Source organism: Pelodiscus sinensis, chromosome 1 (assembly GCF_049634645.1).
Source record: "Pelodiscus sinensis isolate JC-2024 chromosome 1, ASM4963464v1, whole genome shotgun sequence".
Lineage (NCBI taxonomy): Eukaryota > Metazoa > Chordata > Testudines > Trionychidae > Pelodiscus > Pelodiscus sinensis.
Window position 1 is genome coordinate 56,826,507 of NC_134711.1, and position 21,636 is coordinate 56,848,142.

Genomic DNA, 21,636 nt, shown 5'->3' on the forward strand with positions numbered 1-21,636 from the left:
GGTCCCACCTGCGCCGGGTACCGCCTCCTCCTGCCGCCGGTAGCGCCGTAAACCGCGGCCAGCCCTTCCCAGCGTGCACCGCGGCTGGGGCTGGAAACCGAGTCACCCGCGCACCTGGTTCCAGCGGCCGCCCCCACGCGGCGCTCACCCCTAGCGCCCGTTGCCTCTGGTGTCATGGCTGACGGCACCGCCCCTCGGCTCGCGGGCTGCAGCACGTGATGCGCTGCCGGCTTTGCGATTGGCGGGGCGGGGCTGGGGGTAACCTTTGCCCGCGAACGGTCGTAGCCGGTCCGGGGCCGTGTCCCGGAGCCGCAGCCTGTGAGCGTCCGGGCCCATGGATCGCAGCGAGCCGCCGCCGGAGGTGGCTGAGGGGGAGGATTTCGGCTACCGGCTCTTCCCGGAGCGGCACAGCGAGGCCAAGCGCAGCTTCCTGACCACCAGCCTCTTCACCTTCAACCACAAGTGCCAGGTGATGCTGAGGATCGCCCTGGACACAAGTAAGGGCCGGGGAGCGTCTCCGGGCGGGGTTTCCGATCTCCCTCGGTCACACTCAGCCCCGCAGCGCGGGCAGGGCCCCCGGCGCTTTGTGGGGGCAGCGAGGCCTCTGCGCCTTGCCCCGAGTGCGCCCCGCCGACCCTCAGCCCGGCTCCGCGCTAAGGCTCTGGCCGGCTTAAAAGCCGGTTTGCCCCAGCAGCCTCTTTGGGGGTGGGGAGACAGGGCAACAGCGCTACCTTTTTAAACCTGGCCCACGAAAGCTCATCACCTAACAAACCATCTTGTTAGTCTTTAAAATGCTACATGGTCCTGTTTTTTTTAAAATGTAGTAAGAGTCACCTGGCTATTACTACATTTAAAAGGCAGAGGCGCAGCGTGGGAGCTGGGCTGCCTGCATGCCTGGTTCCTACTACCTTTAAGCTGCAGAGCTGCAGCTGCCCCTTATCAACTAATCGTGTACTCAATACAAATTGTGTCAAGTATACGATTAGTCATTTACTTGCTACTCAACAGCCTTAGATTATTCTGCAGTCAGGGCTGTCAACCTTCCCAGACTATTTTATGTCTTTTGAGAATTTGATTTGTCTTGCATATTCCCACGTTTCACCTCACTTACTACTACTTATAAACTACTTACTTACAAAATCAGACAAACATACAAGTGTCACATAACACTATTCCTGAAAACAGGAGTCTTGTGAGCAAGACTTGAAAAGTCATTCTTCCACTCTACTTTGATTAGGTCTCAATTGGAGTATTGTGTCCAGTTCTGGGCACCACATTTCAAGAAAGATGTAGAGAAATTGGAGAGGTCCAGAGAAGAGAAGCAAGAATGATTAAAGGTCTAGAGAACATGACATATAAAGGAAGACTGAAAGAACTGGGCTTGTTCAGTTTGAAAAGGAGAAGACTGGAGAGGGGACATGATAGCAGTTTTCAGGTATCTAAGAGGGTGTCATAATGAGGAGGGAGAAAATTGTTCTCCTTAGTCTCTGAGGATAGGACAAGAAGCAATGGGCTTAAACTGCAGCAAGGGAGGTTTAGGTTGGACGTTAGGAAAAAGTTCCTAAGTGTCAGGGTGGTTAAACATGGAATAAGTTGCTTAAGGAGGTTGTGGAATTTCCATCTCTGAAGATGTTTCAGAGCAGATTAGATAGCCATGTATCAGGGATGGTCTAGATGGTACTGAATTCTGCCATGAGGACTGGACTCGACCTCTTAAGGTCCCTTCCAGTTTTAGGCTATGTCTACACTCGCGGTTTCTTGCGCAAGTACAGCCGTTCTTGCGCAAGAATCTGCAGAGCATCCACACTGGCGCCCCCGCCCCTCCTTGCGCAAGGAAACTTACAGTACAGCGTGGTAAAAGAGAGCTTCTTGCACAAGTGCTACGCTCTTTTTTTTTTAATCGGGTGTAAGCCCTCTTGCACAGGAGCTCTTGCTCAAAAGGGCAGTGTGGACACTCGGCAGGGATTTCTTGCGTAAGAAAGTCCTATGGCTAAAGAAAGTCCTATGGCTAAAATGGCCATCAGAGCTTTCTTGCGCAAGAGAGCATCCACACTGCCATGGGCGCTCTTGCGCAAAAGCACAGCTCGCACATGACACTGAGGACGTTTTCTTGTGCAAGCGTTCTTGTGCAAGAAGTCTTTCGCAAGATGTTCTTGCACAAGAAGCCGCCATTGTAGTCATAGTCTTAGTGTTCTGTGATTCTATGAAAAATTGCCTATTTTCTTATTTTTACCAGGTAAAAATAAATCTATTAGTCTATAAATACATTTCATTTACATTTCTATGTATAGTAGTGGTTCTCAACTGGGGTACATATAGATCTTCGTGGGTACAACATTAACTAATCTAGATATTTGCCGAGGTTTATATTAGGCTACGTAAAAAGCACAAGCAAAGTCACTACTAACTAATGTCAAATAATTACTTGTTTATATTGCTCTATATACTTCACACAGAAATGCAAGTACAAAAGTGGCTCCTATATGTTTTTTTTCCCCCAGAGGTCCTCTTCTGTAACTCTTCTTTCTCTCTTACAGATTGAAGATATATATTCATTTTCTGGGTAGCTTGCATTATTTTACACTGAGGTTGGGTGTACAAGTCCACTGCTATAGTGTGGACACTTACTACAGGAATTGAAAGGGGTTTTTCTCATTGTAGTAAATTCATCTCTCTCAGGGCATGGAAAGATTGGCCTACATTTTAGTTAAGAATGGCCATACTGGGTCAGACCAAAGGTCCATCTAGCCTAGTATCCTGTCTTCCCACCGTGGCCAATGCCAGATGCCCTGGAGGGAGTGAACAGAACAGGTTATCAAGTGAGCCCTTTCCTGTCTTCTATTTCCAGCCCCTGACAAACAGAGGGTAGGCACACCATTCTGGCTAGTAAGTATTGGTGGACCTAATAATCTCCATTAATTTATCTTTTATTTAATTTGAATTTATCTAAACCAATTACATTTATCCACTGTAGCATGATTAAAATGTAAACTCACTAGAAGTGTACTCCCCAGCATCAGGGGCTGGAAGCAATAAGTCCTGGGATTGACTCCAAAGCTTTTAAAAAAGGTCCTGGCTCTTAGTGAGATCAGATCCTTCGCTTGCCCGCTGAGCATTCTCCTCGTTGTCCTCCTGCTCTTCTACCATTTCTTCCTCATTGCTACTCAATGCTGCCTAAAGAGTCACTGGTGGGATATCTACAGATAGCTATGGGACAGTAATTAGGTATTCATGGAAGTGGCACGATTGCAACTGTGACCCAGACTGATTATTTGCCTCCTTTGTTTTTTGGTAGGCCTGCCTGAGTTTTTATTTTCACACGGCACTGCTGGGTGTTCCAGGTGTATTCTTTTCCACCATGTCCTGTGTAATTTTGGCATCGATATCAGCATTTCTTCTGCTGCTTTGGAGTTGTGCGTGCACAGATTCCTTTCCCCAGACACAGAAATCAGATCCAGGATCTCCTGCATGCTCCATGCTGGAACTTGTGTACAATCCTGGGCATTCGTGGCCAGCTGTGTTGCTGAGGGGTGCAGCTGGGCTCCCCACACTGGCCAAATAGGAAATAAAATTCCAAATTTCCCCAGGCTTTTCCTGTATACCTGGGAGAGCAGTAGAGTTGAAAGTGCTGGCCAAAGACATAACATTGGGCCATTGGGACACCTGGAGTTCAAGCACATCAACTTTAACAGCAGCGCATCTGTACTATCTGGAAATCAACCATGAAGTGTCAAATTTAGCACGACTCAGAGCTGGAAGAGACCTCAGGAGGTCATCCAGTCCAGCCCTCTGCCCAAGGTAGGACCAATCCCAACTAAATCAACCCAGACAGGGCTTTGTCAAGCTGAGGCTTAAACACCTCTAGGGATGGAGATTCCACCACCTCCCTAGGTAACATATTCCAGTACTTCACCACCCTCCTAGTGAAATAGTTTTTCTTAATATCCAACCTAGACCTCCCCGCTTCAACTTGAGACTATTGCTCCTTGTTCTGCCATGAGTCACTACTGTGAACAGCCTTTCTCCATCCTCTTTGGAAACCCCCTTCAGAAAGTTGAAGGCTGCTATCAAATCCCCCCTCACTCTTCGCTTCTGCAGACTAAACAAACCCAAATCTTTCAGTCTCTCCTCATAGGTCATGCGCTACAGCCCCCTAATTATTTTGGTCGCCCTCTGCTGGACCCTCTCCAATGCGTCCACATCCTTTCTATAGTTGGGGACCTAGAACTGGACACAATACTCCAGTTGTGGCCTCACCTGAGCCGAATAAAGGGGAATAATCACTTCTCTGGATCTGCTGGCAATGCTCCTCTTAATGCACCCTAATATGCCATTAGCCTTCTTGGCTACAAGTGCACACTGTTGACTCATATCCAGCTTCTCATCCACTGTAATCCCCAGGTCCTTTTCTGCTGAACTGCTACTTAGCCATTCAGTCCCCAGCCTGTAACAATACGTGGGATTCTTCTGTCCCAAGTGCAGGACTCTACACTTGTCCTTGTTGAACCTCATTAGATTTCTTTTGGCCCAATCCTCTAATCTATCCAGGTCACTCTACACCCTATCACTGGCCTCCAGCGTATCTACCTCTCCCCCTAGCTTAGTGTCATCTGCAGACTTGCTGAGGATGCAATCCATCCCCTCATCCAGGTCATTAATAAAGATGAACAAAACCAGTCCCAGAATTGATCATTGGGGCACTCTGCTAAAAACCGACCGCCAACCTGACATTGATCACTACTCGTTGGGCCCAACAGTCTAGCCAGCTTTCTATCCATCTTACAGGCCATTTAGCCAATCCAAACTCCCTTAACTTGCTGGCAAGAATATTGTGGGAGACCATATCAAAAGCTTTGCTAAAGTCAAGGTATATCACATCCACTGACTTTCCCATATCGACAGAGCCAGTTACCTCGTCAAGGAGCAATGTAGAAATAGGGACTCAATGGTTTAGACTCTCTGGTTTTAAAATCGACCTAACATGACTAACTTCAACCTAATTTCATAATGTACATCAGGCCTAATTTCTGTACAGGACTCAAAAGTAGTTTTGGCTTCTCCTCAAGCATTTGGAATCTAATGTCTATGTGTCCTGCAGTAAATTGAGCATTGTATTGCTTTGAACATAATTTTTCACCTACCGGGAATAGGATATTTGTAAGTTGACTTCTGATCCCATTTTAATTTAAGATATAGTATCACTTTATCACCATATAATTATTAATTGTATAGAGAACTTACTGTAATTACTTTGTGTAATAAATTATTGAACTAAAGAAATTGATTGCAGCAATGTTTTTCTAGATCCATACGCTCAGCTTCTTCTTGATGCCATGAAGCAGTCAGGCTGGTAAGTAAATCTCTGACTTGTGTGTACTATATTGACTGCTAAGGAAATGCCGTTCATTGTTAAAATATTATTTAAAACTTGCCTCTAATTTTATGCATTTTGACCTTTCAGCACTGTTTATAAAGATCGGCACTTTGCATGTGAAGACTGTGATGGGTGTGTCAGTGGAGGCTTTGATTCTGCAACATCACAGGTGACTATTTAATACCTATGAAGTGTAAAAGAAGATTGCAAGAAAATGCATTTATAATCACAATCAGATTTTTAAAGAATGTTGGACGTTTGATTCAAATCCATAAAAAGAAAGGAAACTTTAAAATCAGGTAGACCTTGTGTGTGTGCTTAGATATTGGTGCTTCTTTGTAAAGTGCTTTGAGCTCTGCTAGTAAACAATTAAGAATGTAAGAATTATTATTTTTACTCCATGTAAAATAACACAAAATAGGGCAATATCAGTAATATTAGTACACAGTAGGCTAAAGATGTGGGCAATGGAGAAAAAGGTGGGATTCCAAAAGTCCTCAGTGATGCAGATGACTTTTCTGGGGTATTTGAGGGATTGTAGGATAAATATGAAATGAACGAATTTGAGTTAGCTTAAATTTTTTGTTTATAGAAGTATAGGTGGTGTAAAAAAAGGTCTTGAGTAGCAAATTGGAAGGAAGGTATTGAAAATACTAAGTTAAAGTCCAAATGAAAGGAAGTGTGGTTCAAAGAATCTAATATATAAAGGAGAATGTTTGTGCTCTAATAACTTGGACGGTATAAGACCTCCCGCAACCCGACTTTCCATGGGATAACCTTTCCTCCAGGAGAAGGTTTTAAGGTACTGTGGGAGGGAAGAGATGAGACCAACGCCTCTCCCCAGGGTTGTACGAAGCTTGGCAGTGCGGGGAGAAGCTGTTTCCCCACCATTGCTGGAAGCATATGGAGACCCCTCTTCAATAGCGCAATTGGCTTGGGGCCCGGCAGTCGACCAATGGGCGGGCAGATTGCTGCCGGGGCTCGCTCTAGGTGGAGGGGGTGGGGCTGGTGTTATCCCTCAGCTGCCACTTTGAAAAAGTGTCCAGAAAGGTGCATCAGGGACTCGGAGGTGAGAGTTGGGGGGGGGGGAAGAATGAATAGAGGGGGCTGAACCATTGGGGGCAAGTGGAAGGAGGGCAGGATTGGGGGTGGCTGGACCTTTGGGGGCGAGTAGGGAGAGGGCAGGATTGTAGGGGGATAAAGGAAGTGGAGCTGGACAATCCTGCCGGGAGTGAGTGAGAAATGAAGCCCATGGCATAGGGGAGGGTCTCCTTTGAGGGGCACTTGCCCAAGGGGCAGCACTGGATGATGCTGGGTGGGTGAGAAATTAATCTGAGGCGGGGAATCCCTTAAATCTGGGCACTGATCCTGGGTTTGATACTGGATGATACTGGGGGGAAGGGTGAGAGATGCAGTCCATGGGAGGGGCAGCTGGTCATACTGGCAGCAGCTGTATGGCTGGAAGCTGTCAGGACCAGCTTCTGTTTTTCTAGATTTTGTTCATCTGGTTTCCTGAGCAATGCCAGGTAACTCCAGCTAGTAAGTAATAAATAAAGGAAAATTTCTGAAAAAAAAAAGTCCTCTAACCGATAGGATTTAAAACTGAATCTGCATGGTTTTAAGTAAGAAGAAAAATCTTTTAAGTAAGAAAAAGGAGACAGCATGGCTATTTGTTTAGCAAGAAGAAAGGGACGAGATGGGGAGAAAAGGCCTTGCAGGAAAAATGAAGTTGTAAATCTTATTTGGAGTAAGACTGGAAAAAAGGGTTCAGTATCACAAATTGTTTTTACCTGATGTCAGTAATTCAGAATAACATCTCATTTGTTAAAGGGTATAAACAAGTGAATTCTTAAGGGATTCAATGCTAATACAGCCAACCAACATAATGTATATGTTAGAATATTCAGGCAGTTTACTGAGGAGATATCTGACTGATTATCTTAAACTCATGGAAGATAGGGAAGATTCTAGAAGACTGAACAGGGCAAATATAGTGCCAATATATAATAAGGGTAACATGGGGAATTGCAGACCAGTCAGGTTAACTTCAGTACCAAGATGGATATTGTGGCAAATAAGCAATCAATCAATTTGTAAATGCCTAGATGAAAGTAAGGTTATAGGTTGGTTTGCTGTGATTTGTTCTTCACAAATCCATGCAGACTGTCACCTAATAGCTTTCTTTGACAGGGTAACAAGACTTGAGGTTGCCGGGGGTGGGAGGGAAGGATGGACTAGACGTGGTATGTCTTGACTTAGTAAGTCTTTTGATACTGTGTGTGCATGACCTTTTCATAAACAAGCTATGGAAATATAGCCTAGATTGAGCTATTATAAGATGGATGCATAACTGGTTGGAAAACCATTCCCAGAGAGTAGTTAGTTGGAAGGGCATTTTGAATGTTGTCCTACAGGGTTTGGTCCTGGGTTTGGTTCTGTTCTGGAGTTTCATCAATGATTTAATGGTGTGGAGTAGGGATATTAAATATCACTTAGTTGAATAAGTCAATTAACCTCACGAATTCTAATTGGTTACTTGACTAGTCTATAATCCACGTGGGTGAGGCCAGCAGCCAGTGAACTCCCGCCCCACTCCCAAGGAGCCCCCTGCCACTCTGCGATGCTGCCTTTATATCAGTTCCCCTCACGGACTGACTGCCTGTCACCCCATGCTGCTGCCTCTGATACAAAGGCAGCAGCCCCAGTCAGGGGAGGGAGGTCAGGGTTTGAGCTCCCGGGTCCGGTGCTAGTTGGAATTGACCTGGGCTGCCTGACCACCTGGCTCCTAATGCACTTTAAATGCAGAGCTGCAGTGGGGGTCGGTCCCGGACTTGGCGCAAGCCAGGACTGAGCCGGGCTGCTAGCCAGCCTACTAAAAATTTACTGGCAGGGAGGTAGGAGGGGGAATGTGTGTAGTCTATAGCCTTAACCTATAAGCTTTCTCTTATCAGTTAATAGACTATACTAATATATCCCTAGTGAGAGAATACATTAATGAAATTTGCGAATGATACCAAACTTGGAGGGATCACTTTAGAGGATTAGGATTAAAATTCAAAATTATCTAAAACTGGAGAAATGATTGGAAGTAAATAAAATGAAATTAATTAAGGATGAATGCAAAGTACTCCCGCTGTGAATGGAACAGTCAGTTCCGAACATACAGAATGGGAAATGAGCACCCAGGAAGGAGTACTGCGGAAAGGAATCTAGAGGTCATTGCAAATCATAAGCTAAATATGGATCAATAGTACAATGCTGTTGCAAAAACAAACAACTAAACATCATTCTGGATGTGTTAGCAGGCTGTTGTCAGTATTAGAAGAGAAGTAAATCTGTACATGCCAATTGGGCATCAATGAGAGTGGTATATCCAGTTCTGGGTGCCTCATTTCAGAAAATATACAGACATATTAGAGAAAGTCCAGCATAGGGATGGAATAGTGTAGTTGATTAAATGAATAACTGACAAGCGAAAGCTTATTGATTAATGCTACCAGCTACACACATTTCACCCCTTTTCCCCTGCAGCTCTGCCAGTAAATATTTTAGAGGGCTAGCCAGCAGCCTGGCTCAGTCCCAGAGCACCTGGAACCCATCGTGAGATCTCCTGCTGTAGCTCTGCATAAACAGTCATTTAGGAACCAATGGCCAGCAGCCTGTTTTAGTCCCAGCTTGTGCTGGGTCCTGGGAGCTATCCCCGCTGCAGCTTGTCAAGGAAAGTATTATTACAGAGCCATAGCAGGGGTCTCTCTTGGGATCTGGCATGAGCTGGGACTATGCCAGGCTACCTGCCTGCTGGCACCTAAATTATTCTTTGTGCAGAGACACAGTGGGGGTAGTTGCCAGACTTGGGATTGAGTGCTTGCAGTGCAAACCCTTATCGATTAATTGTGTAATTGACAAAAATTGTCGACTACACAATTAATGAATTACACGCGTCTTAACATCCTTAGTCTAGAAGGGAGTAAATAATTATTAAAGGCTTAAAAAACATGACTTTTGAGGGAAGATTGAAAAACAAACAAACAAAAAAACCTGGATTATTTAGTTTGGAACAGAGAAGTTTGGGGGTGGGGATAACATTTTTCAAGTATGTAAAAAGTAGTTCCAGAGGGGAGGGTGAAAAATTGTTCTTTATCCATTGAGGACAGGACAAGAAGCAATGAGGTTTAAATTGCAGAAAGTGAGGTTTAGTTAGGAAATTAGGGAAAACTTCCAATCTGTCTGAGTGGTTAAGCACTGGGGAAAAAAATTGTGTATGAAGGTTATGGAATTTCCATTATTGGAGATTTTTAGCTTAGATAACACCTCTCGGGTCCCTTCCAGCCATACGCCTATGACTGAGTCTAAAACCCCCTGGTTTATCCCATTTGGGTTTATCCCATTTGTAAGTTTTGTGATTTAAATGCTTATGAAATGTGGTGTTATTGTTGGGATGTAGTAAAATGCTTATCAGTTAGGCTTTTAGGAATATTTAGAGTAATTGTATAAATACCATTCGGACTTTGGATTTAATTAAGGAATGAATTCTGGTTAAATTAGTGTTGTGGTGATACCCTGGATAAATAGTAATAATATGAATAGTGTAAGGAGAAGTTGAAAGCTAATAATACTGTTCAAAGCTAAAACTCTTGCAATGAAAATTCCTTTAGCTTTCTGATGATTTCCTGTATTTTTGTTCTACAGATTGTTCTGTGCCAGAACAATATTCACCAACAATCCCATATGAACCGAGTGGTTACACATGAACTGATTCATGCTTTTGATCATTGTCGTGCACATGTTGACTGGTTCAAAAATGTCAAACATTTAGCCTGTTCAGAGGTAAGGCAACATACTGTCACGTGCAAGTAGGCTTCCCACTTGAGATTGAGTGTTATTTACTGGTGGTCATTAGAGGTACTCGGCGCTGAGCCAAATGTTCTATCCAAGCATAGTTCAGTAAAACTCACTACTTCATCCCTTTTTTTTCCTCCTGTTGGTTCAGTCTAGAGACTGGACTTGTTCAAAGTATACAGGCAGTCCCCGACTTACGCGGATCTGACTTACGTCGGATCCGCACTTACGAACGGGGCTTTCTCGCCCCGGAAGTCGGGGCGAGAAAGCCCCGTTCGTAAGCTGCTCCGGTGCCCCTGGTCTGCTGGAGACCGTCTCCAGCAGACCAGGGGCACCGGGCGGGTTCCCGCGCTTCTGAGGCTTTGCCAGAGCAAAGCCTCAGAGGCGCGGGGAACCGCCGCTGCTGCCGCTTCAATCTGGGTGCCTGTGGTCTGCTGGGGACCGTCCCCAGCAGACCACAGGCTCCCGGACTGAAGCCGCAGCCGCGGCGGGGTCCCTCGCCTCTGAGGCTTTGCCAGAGCAAAGCCTCAGAGGCTCTGCTCCCCGTGTCCCTGGTCTGCTGGGGGGGCGGGGGGGGGGGCAGCTAGTGTGGCTCCCCCCCCCCCCCCCCCCCCGCCCAGCAGACCAGGCTTTTGTTTTGGACTCTGGGGCAGAGCAGCTGGGGCGTTGCCGATTGGTCCTGCAGCGCCGCTCTGGGCACTACTGGACCAACCCGGCAGCACCCCAGCTGCTCTGCCCCAGGTCCTGATTCAGCCGCTGCTGGTCAGTTTCAGCAGCGGCTGAATCAGGACGCCTGGGGCAGAGCAGATGGGGTGCTGCTAGGTTGGTCCAGTAGCACCCAGGAGCGACGCTACTGGAGCAACCCAGCAGCACCCCAGCTGCTCTGCCCCAGGCGTCCCCAAGTCAGCTTCTGCTGAAACTGACCAGCGCTGACTACAGGAAGCCCCAGGCAGAGTTGCTCTGCCCCGGGCTTCCTGGAATCAGCTGCTGATCAGTTTCAGCAGCAGCTGACTTGGGGACGCCTGGGGTTCTTAAGTTGATTCTGTATGTAAGTCAGAACTGGTGGTCAGTTTCAGCAGTGTCTGAATCTGGACGCCAGTTCCTACTTACATACAGATTCAACTTAAGAACAAACCTACAGTCCCTATCTTGTACGTAACCCGGGGACTACCTGTACTTTGAACTACTTTGTTTTGGAATTTAATAAACAAATGTAACACATAATACATATTTATCTACTTCTGATATGTAATTAGTCTAATTTCAATAGCTACAGAATAAAATATGTAGCTAGTACAGTATTTATTAATTTTAATCTTCAACTCTACTATGAAGATAACACTAATTTGTAGAAAAATTTATAAAGTTTCTCTTGCTGTAAAAATATTTATTTCATTTACTGTGACTGATCATATACTCTAATAATCACAAACCTCTGTTCATGTCACCCTAATCCTTTTGCTACAATCTGGTTATTACCAGATTATTATTGTAGCTTGTGTAGCCTGGTGAATTTAATGGATTATGAAATGAAGCTAAGCTACTTACACAGGTTACTAATAGTTGATTTTGGAATATGAACTAGAAGTACATGAAGTATATTTCCATATAAATGTCATCTTTGTCATTTGGATAAAGTAGAAAGTTTCCTTGTGAACAAAAAAAATTCCATACCATAATAAAGACAATGCAAATGTATAGGATTATATGGTGCCATGTCATTTTAGTTGTTTTAAAACCTTTAGGAATACTTCCCGAGAATTAAAGTTGATATCAGAAACTTAAAGGTTTCATTGTAAAAACTGCATACTCAGTGATATGTGCCAATAAGAGAAGTAATGTAATGAATTTGCTACGGAGAAGTTAGATTTCAGAAAGGTACATTAAATTGTGTGTGATGTTTGCATTTGTTTTACCTAGACAGGATGGAAGGCAGCGGTGATTTCTGTAATTCTTCATGGAAATGAATTTGGTTTAGTATCCAGCGGGCAAATACACGGTATCATTAAATCCATTCCAGAGTTCAGAAATACTGTTATCTGCCTTCTCTTAGAGAAGTGCATGTCAAAGTGACTAGGTGCCAAACAAAAAATTAGGACATAGGATTTAACACATGATTTTGGCTTATGTTTTCCTAGGACTTCCTTGCTTTATACTTTAGTTATATACAGTCACATTGGCTTCTGGTTTTGTGTCCAAAGAACTTTTGCCCCGTCGATCCTTTTTAAATTCACCATTGCAAATACCAGCTTTTTCTTACAAAACAATGTGGTTGGGTTTTTTCCTGCACATTATTAAAAAATTTTTTTTTACTGTTAGAACAGTGTTTCCCATCCCAGAAAGTAGCCCCAAATGAGTTTGGAGGAGGAAAAGAAAATGCAAGGCAGAGGAAGAGAATACTGAGGAGCAGATAAATGTATATGAATCTAAGTTAGCCTTCTCTTAATGTAGCTATGTTTCTGCTATTGTGGAAAATTCAGCAGATGGTTCTCTGAAAGCCACTTGGCTGCTGCTGTATGAACAGCCCATAGTGTAGATAGCAAGAACATCTCACAGAGTTTTCATATTCAAGCATTGGCTCACAGATCTAAGTTTCTCTTCTATTCCTTGATTACTCATCTTGGCTGCAAGAGTATGTGTGACTTGGCCCCCTGGAGTCACCAGGAGACATTCCCTGAAGAACAATATGTAGCCTTATATAGAACTAGAGACTGGAGGGAGTACAACAAAAAGAAAGAAAAGTACAGGAGAGCAAAATCAAGGAAAAAGATAGTGAATTATGTCTTGGCATAGCTGACACTAAAGGACAAAGAAGGGTTAGTCTTCCCTAGCCCAGCGCAATATGGGAGAGTGTACCAGAAAAATCATAGAAAACTAGGACCAGAAGGGATCTTGATAGGTCATCGAGTCAAGTTCTGTGCCCTCATGGCAGGACCCAATACTGTCTAGACCATCCCTGATAGACATTTATCTAACCTACACGTGGAATCTCCATCTCTGGAGATATTTAAAACAACGCTAGGCAATTTGTTCCAGTGTTTAACCACCCTGACAGTTAGGAACTTTTTCCTAATGTCCAACCTAAACCTCCCTTGCTGCAGTTTAAGCCCATTGCTTCTTGTTCTATCCTCAGAGGCCAGGAAGAACAATTTTTCTCTCTTCCTTGTGCCAAAGAGTCCTGTGGCACCTTATAGACTAACAGATTTATTGAAGCATAAGCTTTCGTGGGCAAAGACCCACTTTGTCAGATGCATGTAGTGGAAACTCCAGGGGCAGGTATAAATATACAGTCATAAGAAAAGAGTACCAACACCAACTGCTTTTGTATTTGGCTAGCCATTCACAGTCTTTATTTAATCCTAAAATGATGGTGTCAAATTTGCAGATGAATTGTAGCTCAGCAGTTTCTCTTTGAAGTCTGTTCTTGAAATTTTTTTGTTGCAAGATGGCTACCTTTAAATCTGCTACTGTGTGTCCAGGGAGATTGAAGTGTTCTCCTACAAGTTTTTGTATGTTACCATTCCTGATATCTGATTTGTGTCAGTTTATTCTTTTACGTAGGGACTGTCCAGTTTGGCCGATGTATATAGCAGAGGGGCATTGCTGGCACATGATGGCGTATATTACATTGGTAGATGTTCAGGTGAACCGCATTTGCTCCAACCCCTTAGACTAGTGGTCCCCAACTGAGCCGATTTCCCCCCCCCCCCCCCCCAGTGTGCAGCACATTTGCAGCCCTGCCCCTGGATGCCCGACAGCCCCGAAAGGTTGGGGGCCACTGCCTTAGACAGAGACACACCTACAATATCTTCACCAAGCATTCTTGAAACTACGATACCCGCCCGGGGAAGTGAAGAAACAGATGAACAGAGCCAGACGTGTACCCAGAAAGCTCTTACTACAAGACAAGCCCAACGAAGAGACCCACAGAACACCACTGGCCATCACTTACAGTCCTCTAAAACCTCTCCAGCGCATCATCAGTGATCTACAACCCATCCTGGACAACAATCCCTTTACTTTCATGAGCCTTGGGAGGCAGGCCAGTCCTTGCTTCAGGGTGGTGGGTTGTCTGTGGGCAAATTCTCACCAGCAACTATACATCACACCACAGTAACTCTAACTCAGGAACCAATCCCTGCAACAAACCTCAGTGCCAACTCTGCCCACGTATCTACACGGGCGACACCATCACAGGACTTAGCCAGATCAGCCACACCATCACGGGTTCATTCACCTGCACATCTACCAATGTAATATATGCCATTATGTGCCAGCAATGCCCCTCTGCTATATACATTGGCCAAACTGGAGAGTCCGTACGTCTGACCAAATTGACCTTGTTCTCTCCAGCCTTACTCTTGATTGGTACTTTTCTTATGCCTGTATATTTATACCTGCCCATGGAATTTCCACTACATGCATCTAACAAAGTGAGTCTTTGCCCATGAAAGCTTATACGCCAATAAATCTGTTAGTCTATAAGATGCCACAGGACTCCTCGTCGCTTTTGCAGATCCAGACTAACACGGCTACCCCCTGATACCTGAAAATCTAAATGCAGGAAACCATTATATTTAGACTTACTATACTTTGAGTTTTCTATTTATGTTCCATGGTCTCTTGTTTTCATGATAGATTCGAGCTGCTAATCTCAGTGGAGACTGCTCGCTTGTAAATGAAATTACCAGATTTAAATTCGGATTAAAACAGCACCATCAGGTAAAGAAGAATGTACCTTGTCAATAATACTGATCTATGTTAAGGAACAATTAAGTAAGACTATGATAAGTGTACAAAGCCAATCAAACAATACACCAATGCTTATTAAATTCCTAGCCATAATCTTGCCCACCTACTCATCCACCCACTCAAACCTAACTGTCTGCTCCTACTCCCTAAAACCCACATTCTCCCATCCAGCTCCTTTGGCTTCAGTCCTTTTCCTTTTTGAGGAAGAACAGCTTTTGTGCAAGAGGGGGTTTTTGTGCAAAAAGGAGCTATCTACACTGCTCTTTTTTGCACAAAAGCCTCTTGTGCAAAAATGCCTGCTCATTAATTATGCAAATGAAGTGTGGTGATATTCCATGCCAAGCTTCATTTGCATGCGGTTTTCTGCAAGGCTACAGTGTAGACCAGTGGTTCCCAACCCTTTCCCGATGGGGACCCAATTTGACAATTCAAGACTACTTGGTGACCCAAGGCAATTCAAAAACAAGGGGAGGAGGAAGGGAAGAGCCACCTGGGGAGACACTTGGCGACCCTTTTGAAATGTAATGGTGACCCATAGGTTGGGAAACCCTGGTGTAGACCTAGCCTTAGCTTCCCCTTCCTCAAGTCTTACTGCTCTAGTCCAGACTACGGGACTAAACTTGAATAAATCTGTTCCTGACTGATCTAGAGCAGCGGTTACTAATGGTGGCTTGGGGATTGTGTGTGTGTGTATTTATATGTATAAAGAAGAAAAGCCTCATAGGTAGCAGTTGCTACAGAAGAGTGGGATTAAGGAAAGTAATGATAACAGTAGGGATATGAAAGTGTAACCATGTAAACGGTTAACCATTGAGCCTGGGCTCATCAGTTAACATTGATGATTACATGCAGGCTCCCAAAACATGTGGGGAGCCACCTGAAAAGCCAGCTCCAAGCACACACCAACTCTCAGAGTTATCTGCTGCCCTGTTCTACTGCCTTTAATAAAGAGGTAGCAGTGCGGGGTGGCAGGTGAAGCTGACTGTCGCCCCATGTGTAACTACTGAAATTCAGTGTTTACACGGTTACTTAATTCTACACATTTTAACATCCCTAGATGAGACAGAAGAAACTATTCCTTCAGATCTTCTGTTTTATGATAGTTGAAAGACTACAGTGGGCCATGGATCTAAGTTATGCAACTTCAGCTACTTGAATAGCGTGGCTACAGTTGACGTATTTAGACCTATTTACCACATTAATTCACTGCAGCAAAGACAATGGTGAATGCTCTCTCCTCAGCTTCACCTGCGCCTCTCATTTTGATGGAGTACTGGAGTCAATGGGAGAGTGTGATAAAATGCGCCCACTGAATTGATCACTGCCTGTTGATCTGTATGGTAGTATAGACATTTTCTAATTCAGTTGTCTCCAGCCTTTTAAGCACAAGGTCACTTTTTGAATGTGAAATCCATTATTTGCCTCCAACCTAAATACCTTTCTCCAAGCCCCTGCCCCACCAATTCTGAGGCCCTGCCCCGATTACTCCATCCCCTTTCTCTCCCCCATCCTCACTCACATGCACCAGGCTGGAGCAGAAGGTTGAGGTGTAGTGAGGTAGAGGCTCCCAGGCGCCCGGGAGGTGGGGTCACTCAGGTGCCGGGCGCCCGGGGGCGGGGCCACGTGCCCGGGGGCACGCCAGGGGACAGAGGTTGGAGTGCAGGAAAGGGTTTAGAGCTGGGGTTCAGGATTGTGGGCTGGGCACTGCTTACCACAGACAGCACTCAGATGGTGGTGCAGTCACCCCTGCCTGGGCCCTGTACTGTGCCTGAAAGCAGCCAGCATGTCCAGCAGTGGCTCCTGGAAGGGCAGGGGCAGAGTCTCTTCATCCCTGACTTCAGTGCCACGCTCCACTGTCTCCTCCATCTTGTACAGCAAGCAGAAGTCTCAGAGCTGGGGAGCAGCTCTGAGGTAGAGGCAGTGAGGGGAGGAGCAACTGAAGTGCAGGTACTTGATAGCCGCTCAGCCAAATCTGTCAAAATCACCTGTCAGAGGCTCCAGGATCTACCAGTAGATCCTGATCTCCTGGTTGGTGAATACTGCTCTAACTGAACCATGGCTTTTATCTTTGAACATGTTTTTCTCATTTGATTATCTAAATCAGTGGTCCCCAACGCGGTGCCCGCCAGAGCATTTGTGCATGCCCGCCAACAACCTGGGCCGGCCCCGCCCCCAGCGCATGGGAGGCGCCAGCCCCAGGCGCGCGACATGCACTGGCGCTGGGTGCGCGGCGCTCGGGCGGCCCCAACCCCGGGGCACATGCGGGTGCTCGGGTGCGCGGTGCTCAAGCGGCACCAGAGCAGGCCCCAGGCGCGTGGCTCGGGCAGCAGCGCCGGCCCACGGCACAAGGCGCTCGGGAGGCCCGAGCCCCGGCCCTAGGGCACGCGCCAGATGCAAGGGCATCCTAGTCCCCTGGCGTGCCCCCGGGCGCGTGGCCCCGCCCCCAGGCGCCCGGCACCTGAGTGACCCCACCTCCCGGGCGCCTGGGAGCCTCTAAAGGTTGGGGACCGCTGATCTAAATTGTATAGTCTCTTTATTTAAGACCAGAGTTTTGCACTGCTTTTTAATTATTGCTCCTCAAAGAAAAGTAGCATTTCTTCTTTTTACAGGAAGGTTTAGGTGCATAATGAAAATTAAATGGTTCAGATTTATTTTCAAGATGTCTCTGTTTGGAATGGTGTCAGTTTTCTGTGATACTGACTTTACAGTAACCTTAATCTTGATGCATGTGCAATAGGAATTCATATTTGGCTAGATCTGCATAAAATGCTTTGTAACCTTGAATCTTCCTATCTTAACTTCAATTTTTCCCCCTTATTTCTCTCAGACCTGTGTACGAGACAGAGCCATTCGCTCCATTTTGGCTGTTAGAAAAGTTAGCAAAGAAACAGCAGAAAAAGCTGTGGATGAAGTTTTTGACTCCTGTTTCAACGATCATGAACCATTTGGACGAGTTCCACATAGTAAATCAGATGCAAAATATGCTTACAGAGACTTTCAGAATCGGAATCGATATTATGCAAATTTGTAAAGAAGAATGTTACTCATTTTTAGTGGTGCTGTTACATTTTAAATGAAGAATATATACTTGGTACCAGTGCTCAGAGGAAATTCTGGCATGTAAACTACAGTTTTGTATGGAAAGTTTTTACAAAAACCAATTTCCACTGATTAAATTAGAAATAATCTGAATGAATGAACAAGAACTATAAACCATGTATTCCCTTGCCTGTTTGTCAGTGTTTCTTTTGACTATAACATTTTTCAAATCATATATACATCTACTAAGTCCAAGCAAGAACTAGTTTCCAAAAGGTTTCTTTTATCTTTACCAAATAAAATAATTTTAAGTGTTCAGATTTTTACAGATTGTGTATTTTCAATATTGCATACAGACAAATGAGCATTCATTTTTCAAAGTGGGTACCTATAGTCAGGATCTTAAATCCACATATGGGCATGTAAGGCTTGATCCATGAAGAGATTTAGATGTTTAACGGCCACTTCAAGTGCCTAAGTCCAGTATTTAGATCCTAGAATCTTTGCTTAGCTTCTGCCAATCCCTGCAGATGTCTAAATTTCATAGGCACCACTATTTTTGCTGGTAGGCAGTTATGAACAAGCTTTAACACTCACCACCTAAGACCTGGCAGAATTCACAAACCTGGCTAACTTACTGATGTGGTGGTAGTGCTCAGAGGGCACCAGGTTGGACTCTATACAAAACACAGCTTGTTGTGGTGAGATTCCACTAAGCCAGTGTTTCTCAACCTTTTTTTATAAAATAACTTAAAAAAAAGGGGGATAAGTACCCCCAGTACCTTCAGTTTTCAGACATGCAAAAAAAAATTTCTACCATAGCAACACATTTGTTTAAAGAACTTAATCATAGCCAGGAGGGTGATTACATTTTTGGGTGTAAAAAGTACAAAAGAAAATAAAGCACTGTAAAACTTAGCAAAAATTCAGTTGTTTTGACATCCCGCCCCAGACTTCTTAGAGGTACTTGAGAAGGTACTCGTACCACTGGTTAAGAAACATTGCACTAGGTGACCAGGTCCCTAGTTGAGCTTTAGTCTCTTTTTGAGACTCTCCTTCCAGGCTTGTATACACTGTACATTAGTGAGCACTAGCAAGGGAATACATTGTGTGCACCATAGCCTTTGTCTACACTAACACTTTTGCGGGAAGAGGCTATGCAAATGAAGCACTGATTAGCTTTTTTTGTTGCTTCGTTTGCATAATCTATGCCAAGCCGTTTTTGCACAAAAACAAGCAGTGCAGACATTTCCTTTTTGCACAAAACCCCCTTTTTGAAAAGCACACAAAAAAGCTCCCACTAAACTCGAGAGCTTTTAGACATTCAGTTTTGAACACTTAACCCTGTCCTTAACTGCAATTTATGCACCCGCTTCTAAAAATCTTACCCAACCTGTTGTTAGTGGTAATTTAAAAACTTTAATACTGTAGTGACTTTTTTCTATTTTTAGAGAGAGACAAGAAGATACCCTTTCATCTCAGGTGACTACTTACGGTTTTGACCCTTCTCCTGTGCTGGCTGCTCCAAGCTGTGACTTGTGGAGCTTCTCTCAGGCAATTTTATCTGCCCAGATTAGATTATTGAATTTGATGGGCCAATCCAGTCTTTGAGCTCTCACTGAGATCAGGGATTTGCTCTACTGCACATGTGCTGTGGCTCCCAGAAGGAACAGCATGTCCCCCCACCCTGTTTAGCTGTGAGGGGGCATCTAGTGGTTTCCATGTGCTGCTCCCATGCCACATGCTACCTCCACAGCTCCCCTTGGCTGGGAGCCTGCGGATGGGACAGAGTACAGAGCTACTTGCCAGCAGGAGCTGGAGTGGGGAAATGCTTCTGGAAACTGCTGAAGTGCAGCCTGCCCTCCTCCATGCCTCATACCTCTGCTTCAGTCCTGATCACTGTCCCACCCTCCAAACCCCTTGGCCCCAACCCCATCCTAAAGCCTGCCCCTCCCAGCTGGAGCTTTCACATGCACACTGTACCTTAACTCCCTACCTCATCCCTGATCCCCCTCCTGCCCCCTGAGCCCCTCAGTCACAGCCCAGAACCCTCTCCTGCACCCAGAACCTCACATCTGCAGCCCCACCCCAGTGCTGGCACCCTGGCCGATACAATTTCCATACCATGATGTGGCTTTTGGCCAAGAAGTTTGCCGACCCCTTGTGCAGGATATATGGTTAAAATAGTAATGGATTATGATTTTGCAAACACCACAGGCTAGAAAATGGATCAATATAATAACCATCCATTGATACTTATTCAGTGTCTTGGGAAGGTGGTTTTCTGTAGTTTTTGATTCAGGCACTCAGAATAGAACCACATTCATGCCAATTGTTTATCAACTGGGTAGTGTTAAAACAAGGCAGTTTGGTCAATTACTTGCACACCACTTCCCATCTCCTTAGAATCATAGAACTGGAAGAGATGTCAGAAGGTCATCAAGTCCAGCCCCCTGCTCTAGGCAGGACCAATCCCAACTAAATCAACCCAGCCAGGGCTTTGTCAAGCCGAGACTTAAACACCTCTAGGGATGAAGACTCCACTACTTCCCTAGGTAACCTATTCCAGTGCTTCACCACCCTCCTAGTGAAATAGTTTTTCCTAATATCCAACCTGGACCTCTCCCACCACAACTTGAGACCATTGCTCCTTGTTCTGCCATCTGTCACTACTGAGAACAGCCTCTCTCCATCCTCTTTGGAACCTCCCTTCAGGAAGTTGAAGGCTGCTATCAAATCCCCTCTCACTCTTCGCTTCTGCAGACTAAACAGACTTAACTCCCTCAGCCTCTCATAAGTCATATGCTTCAGCCCCCTAATCATTTTGGTTGCCCTTCACTGGACCCTCTCCAATGCGTTCTCATCCTTTTTGTAGTGTGGGGCCCAGAAGTGGACACAATACTCCAGATGTGGCCTTGCCAGAGCCGAATAAAGGGGAATAAGATAGAGAGTAATAAACTCTTAACCTACTTTCATATACATCTCTCTTTGTGTGTGTGTTTATGTATATAAAAAACACATTTCCTGCTGGACAACAAAGTGACATATCGTTTATACATCCTCATGCTGCCATCCCTGCCCACCTCTGCCCTCAGCCACTTGCTGTGGCCATCTCAGTGCTGTCCATTCAGGGCATGGGCTGCTCCTGCTCCAGCTTTGTGCCCCAGGGGGCTGCATCGCTGGGGAGGAGTTGCTGCTGGGGGCTGGGTTCCCTCTGCCATACAAGCCTGACCCCTCCCTTCTATTCACCCCATATTCCCTGGGGGAGCTGCTGCCACAGCTGAACATGGGTGCTCCAGGGAGGTGGGAGTCACTTAGCCTCCTCCCTCTCCACCCCCATGCTTCAGGTAGGCAAGAGCCATGCATCCTCCTCCCTCTTGCACCTTCCCCCCCCCCCAATCTCTGCTAATGAGGGGGATGGGGGTGCAGGATCTGAGTGGGAAGTAGGGTGTCTGGCCAGTGAGGAAAGTGCCAGAGTGGGCCAGGTGTAGGGTGTAAAGCCAGGAGGAGACTGATGGTAGGGTGTGGGATCAAGGAAGAAGATGCACTGGTGGTAGGGCATAGCTGCTGTGGGGAGGAGGAGAGCATAGCAGCCAGATGGGATGGGGGTAGCATGTGTAGCAGCTGGGGGA

The 21,636-nt window shown here is 45.4% G+C and overlaps 2 protein-coding genes across 8 annotated transcripts in view; one reads left to right on the top strand and one right to left on the bottom strand.

The window, feature by feature from the left end:
• RPAP3 (RNA polymerase II associated protein 3) overlaps positions 1-182 on the bottom strand; it is a 61,851-nt gene extending 61,669 nt beyond the window's left edge. For 3 of the 4 annotated variants that reach the window (XM_075930640.1, XM_075930635.1, XM_075930630.1), the window contains exon 1: positions 9-182. In XM_075930640.1, the coding sequence (XP_075786755.1) occupies positions 9-176 (168 nt within the window). In that variant the 5' untranslated portion in view covers positions 177-182. The remainder of the gene's footprint in view (positions 1-8) is intronic. The other variant, XM_075930650.1, reaches the window with a different exon arrangement.
• On the top strand, positions 135-18,320 carry ATP23 (ATP23 metallopeptidase and ATP synthase assembly factor homolog). 4 transcript variants are annotated; one of them, XM_075930685.1, is made up of 7 exons: positions 358-497; positions 2,849-2,886; positions 5,305-5,350; positions 5,462-5,543; positions 10,064-10,201; positions 14,852-14,935; positions 17,793-18,320. In XM_075930685.1, exons 3-7 carry the CDS (start codon positions 5,334-5,336, stop codon positions 17,994-17,996), a joined length of 525 nt encoding a protein of 174 aa, XP_075786800.1. In that variant the 5' UTR covers positions 358-497; positions 2,849-2,886; positions 5,305-5,333; the 3' UTR covers positions 17,997-18,320. The 4 variants fall into 4 exon arrangements, with proteins under 4 accessions (XP_014430695.2, XP_006126531.2, XP_025042111.1 ...); XM_006126469.3 differs by lacking the exon at positions 2,849-2,886 and having other exon boundaries at positions 152-497; XM_025186326.2 differs by lacking the exon at positions 2,849-2,886 and having other exon boundaries at positions 328-469.
• The last annotated feature ends 3,316 nt before the right edge of the window (positions 18,321-21,636 follow it).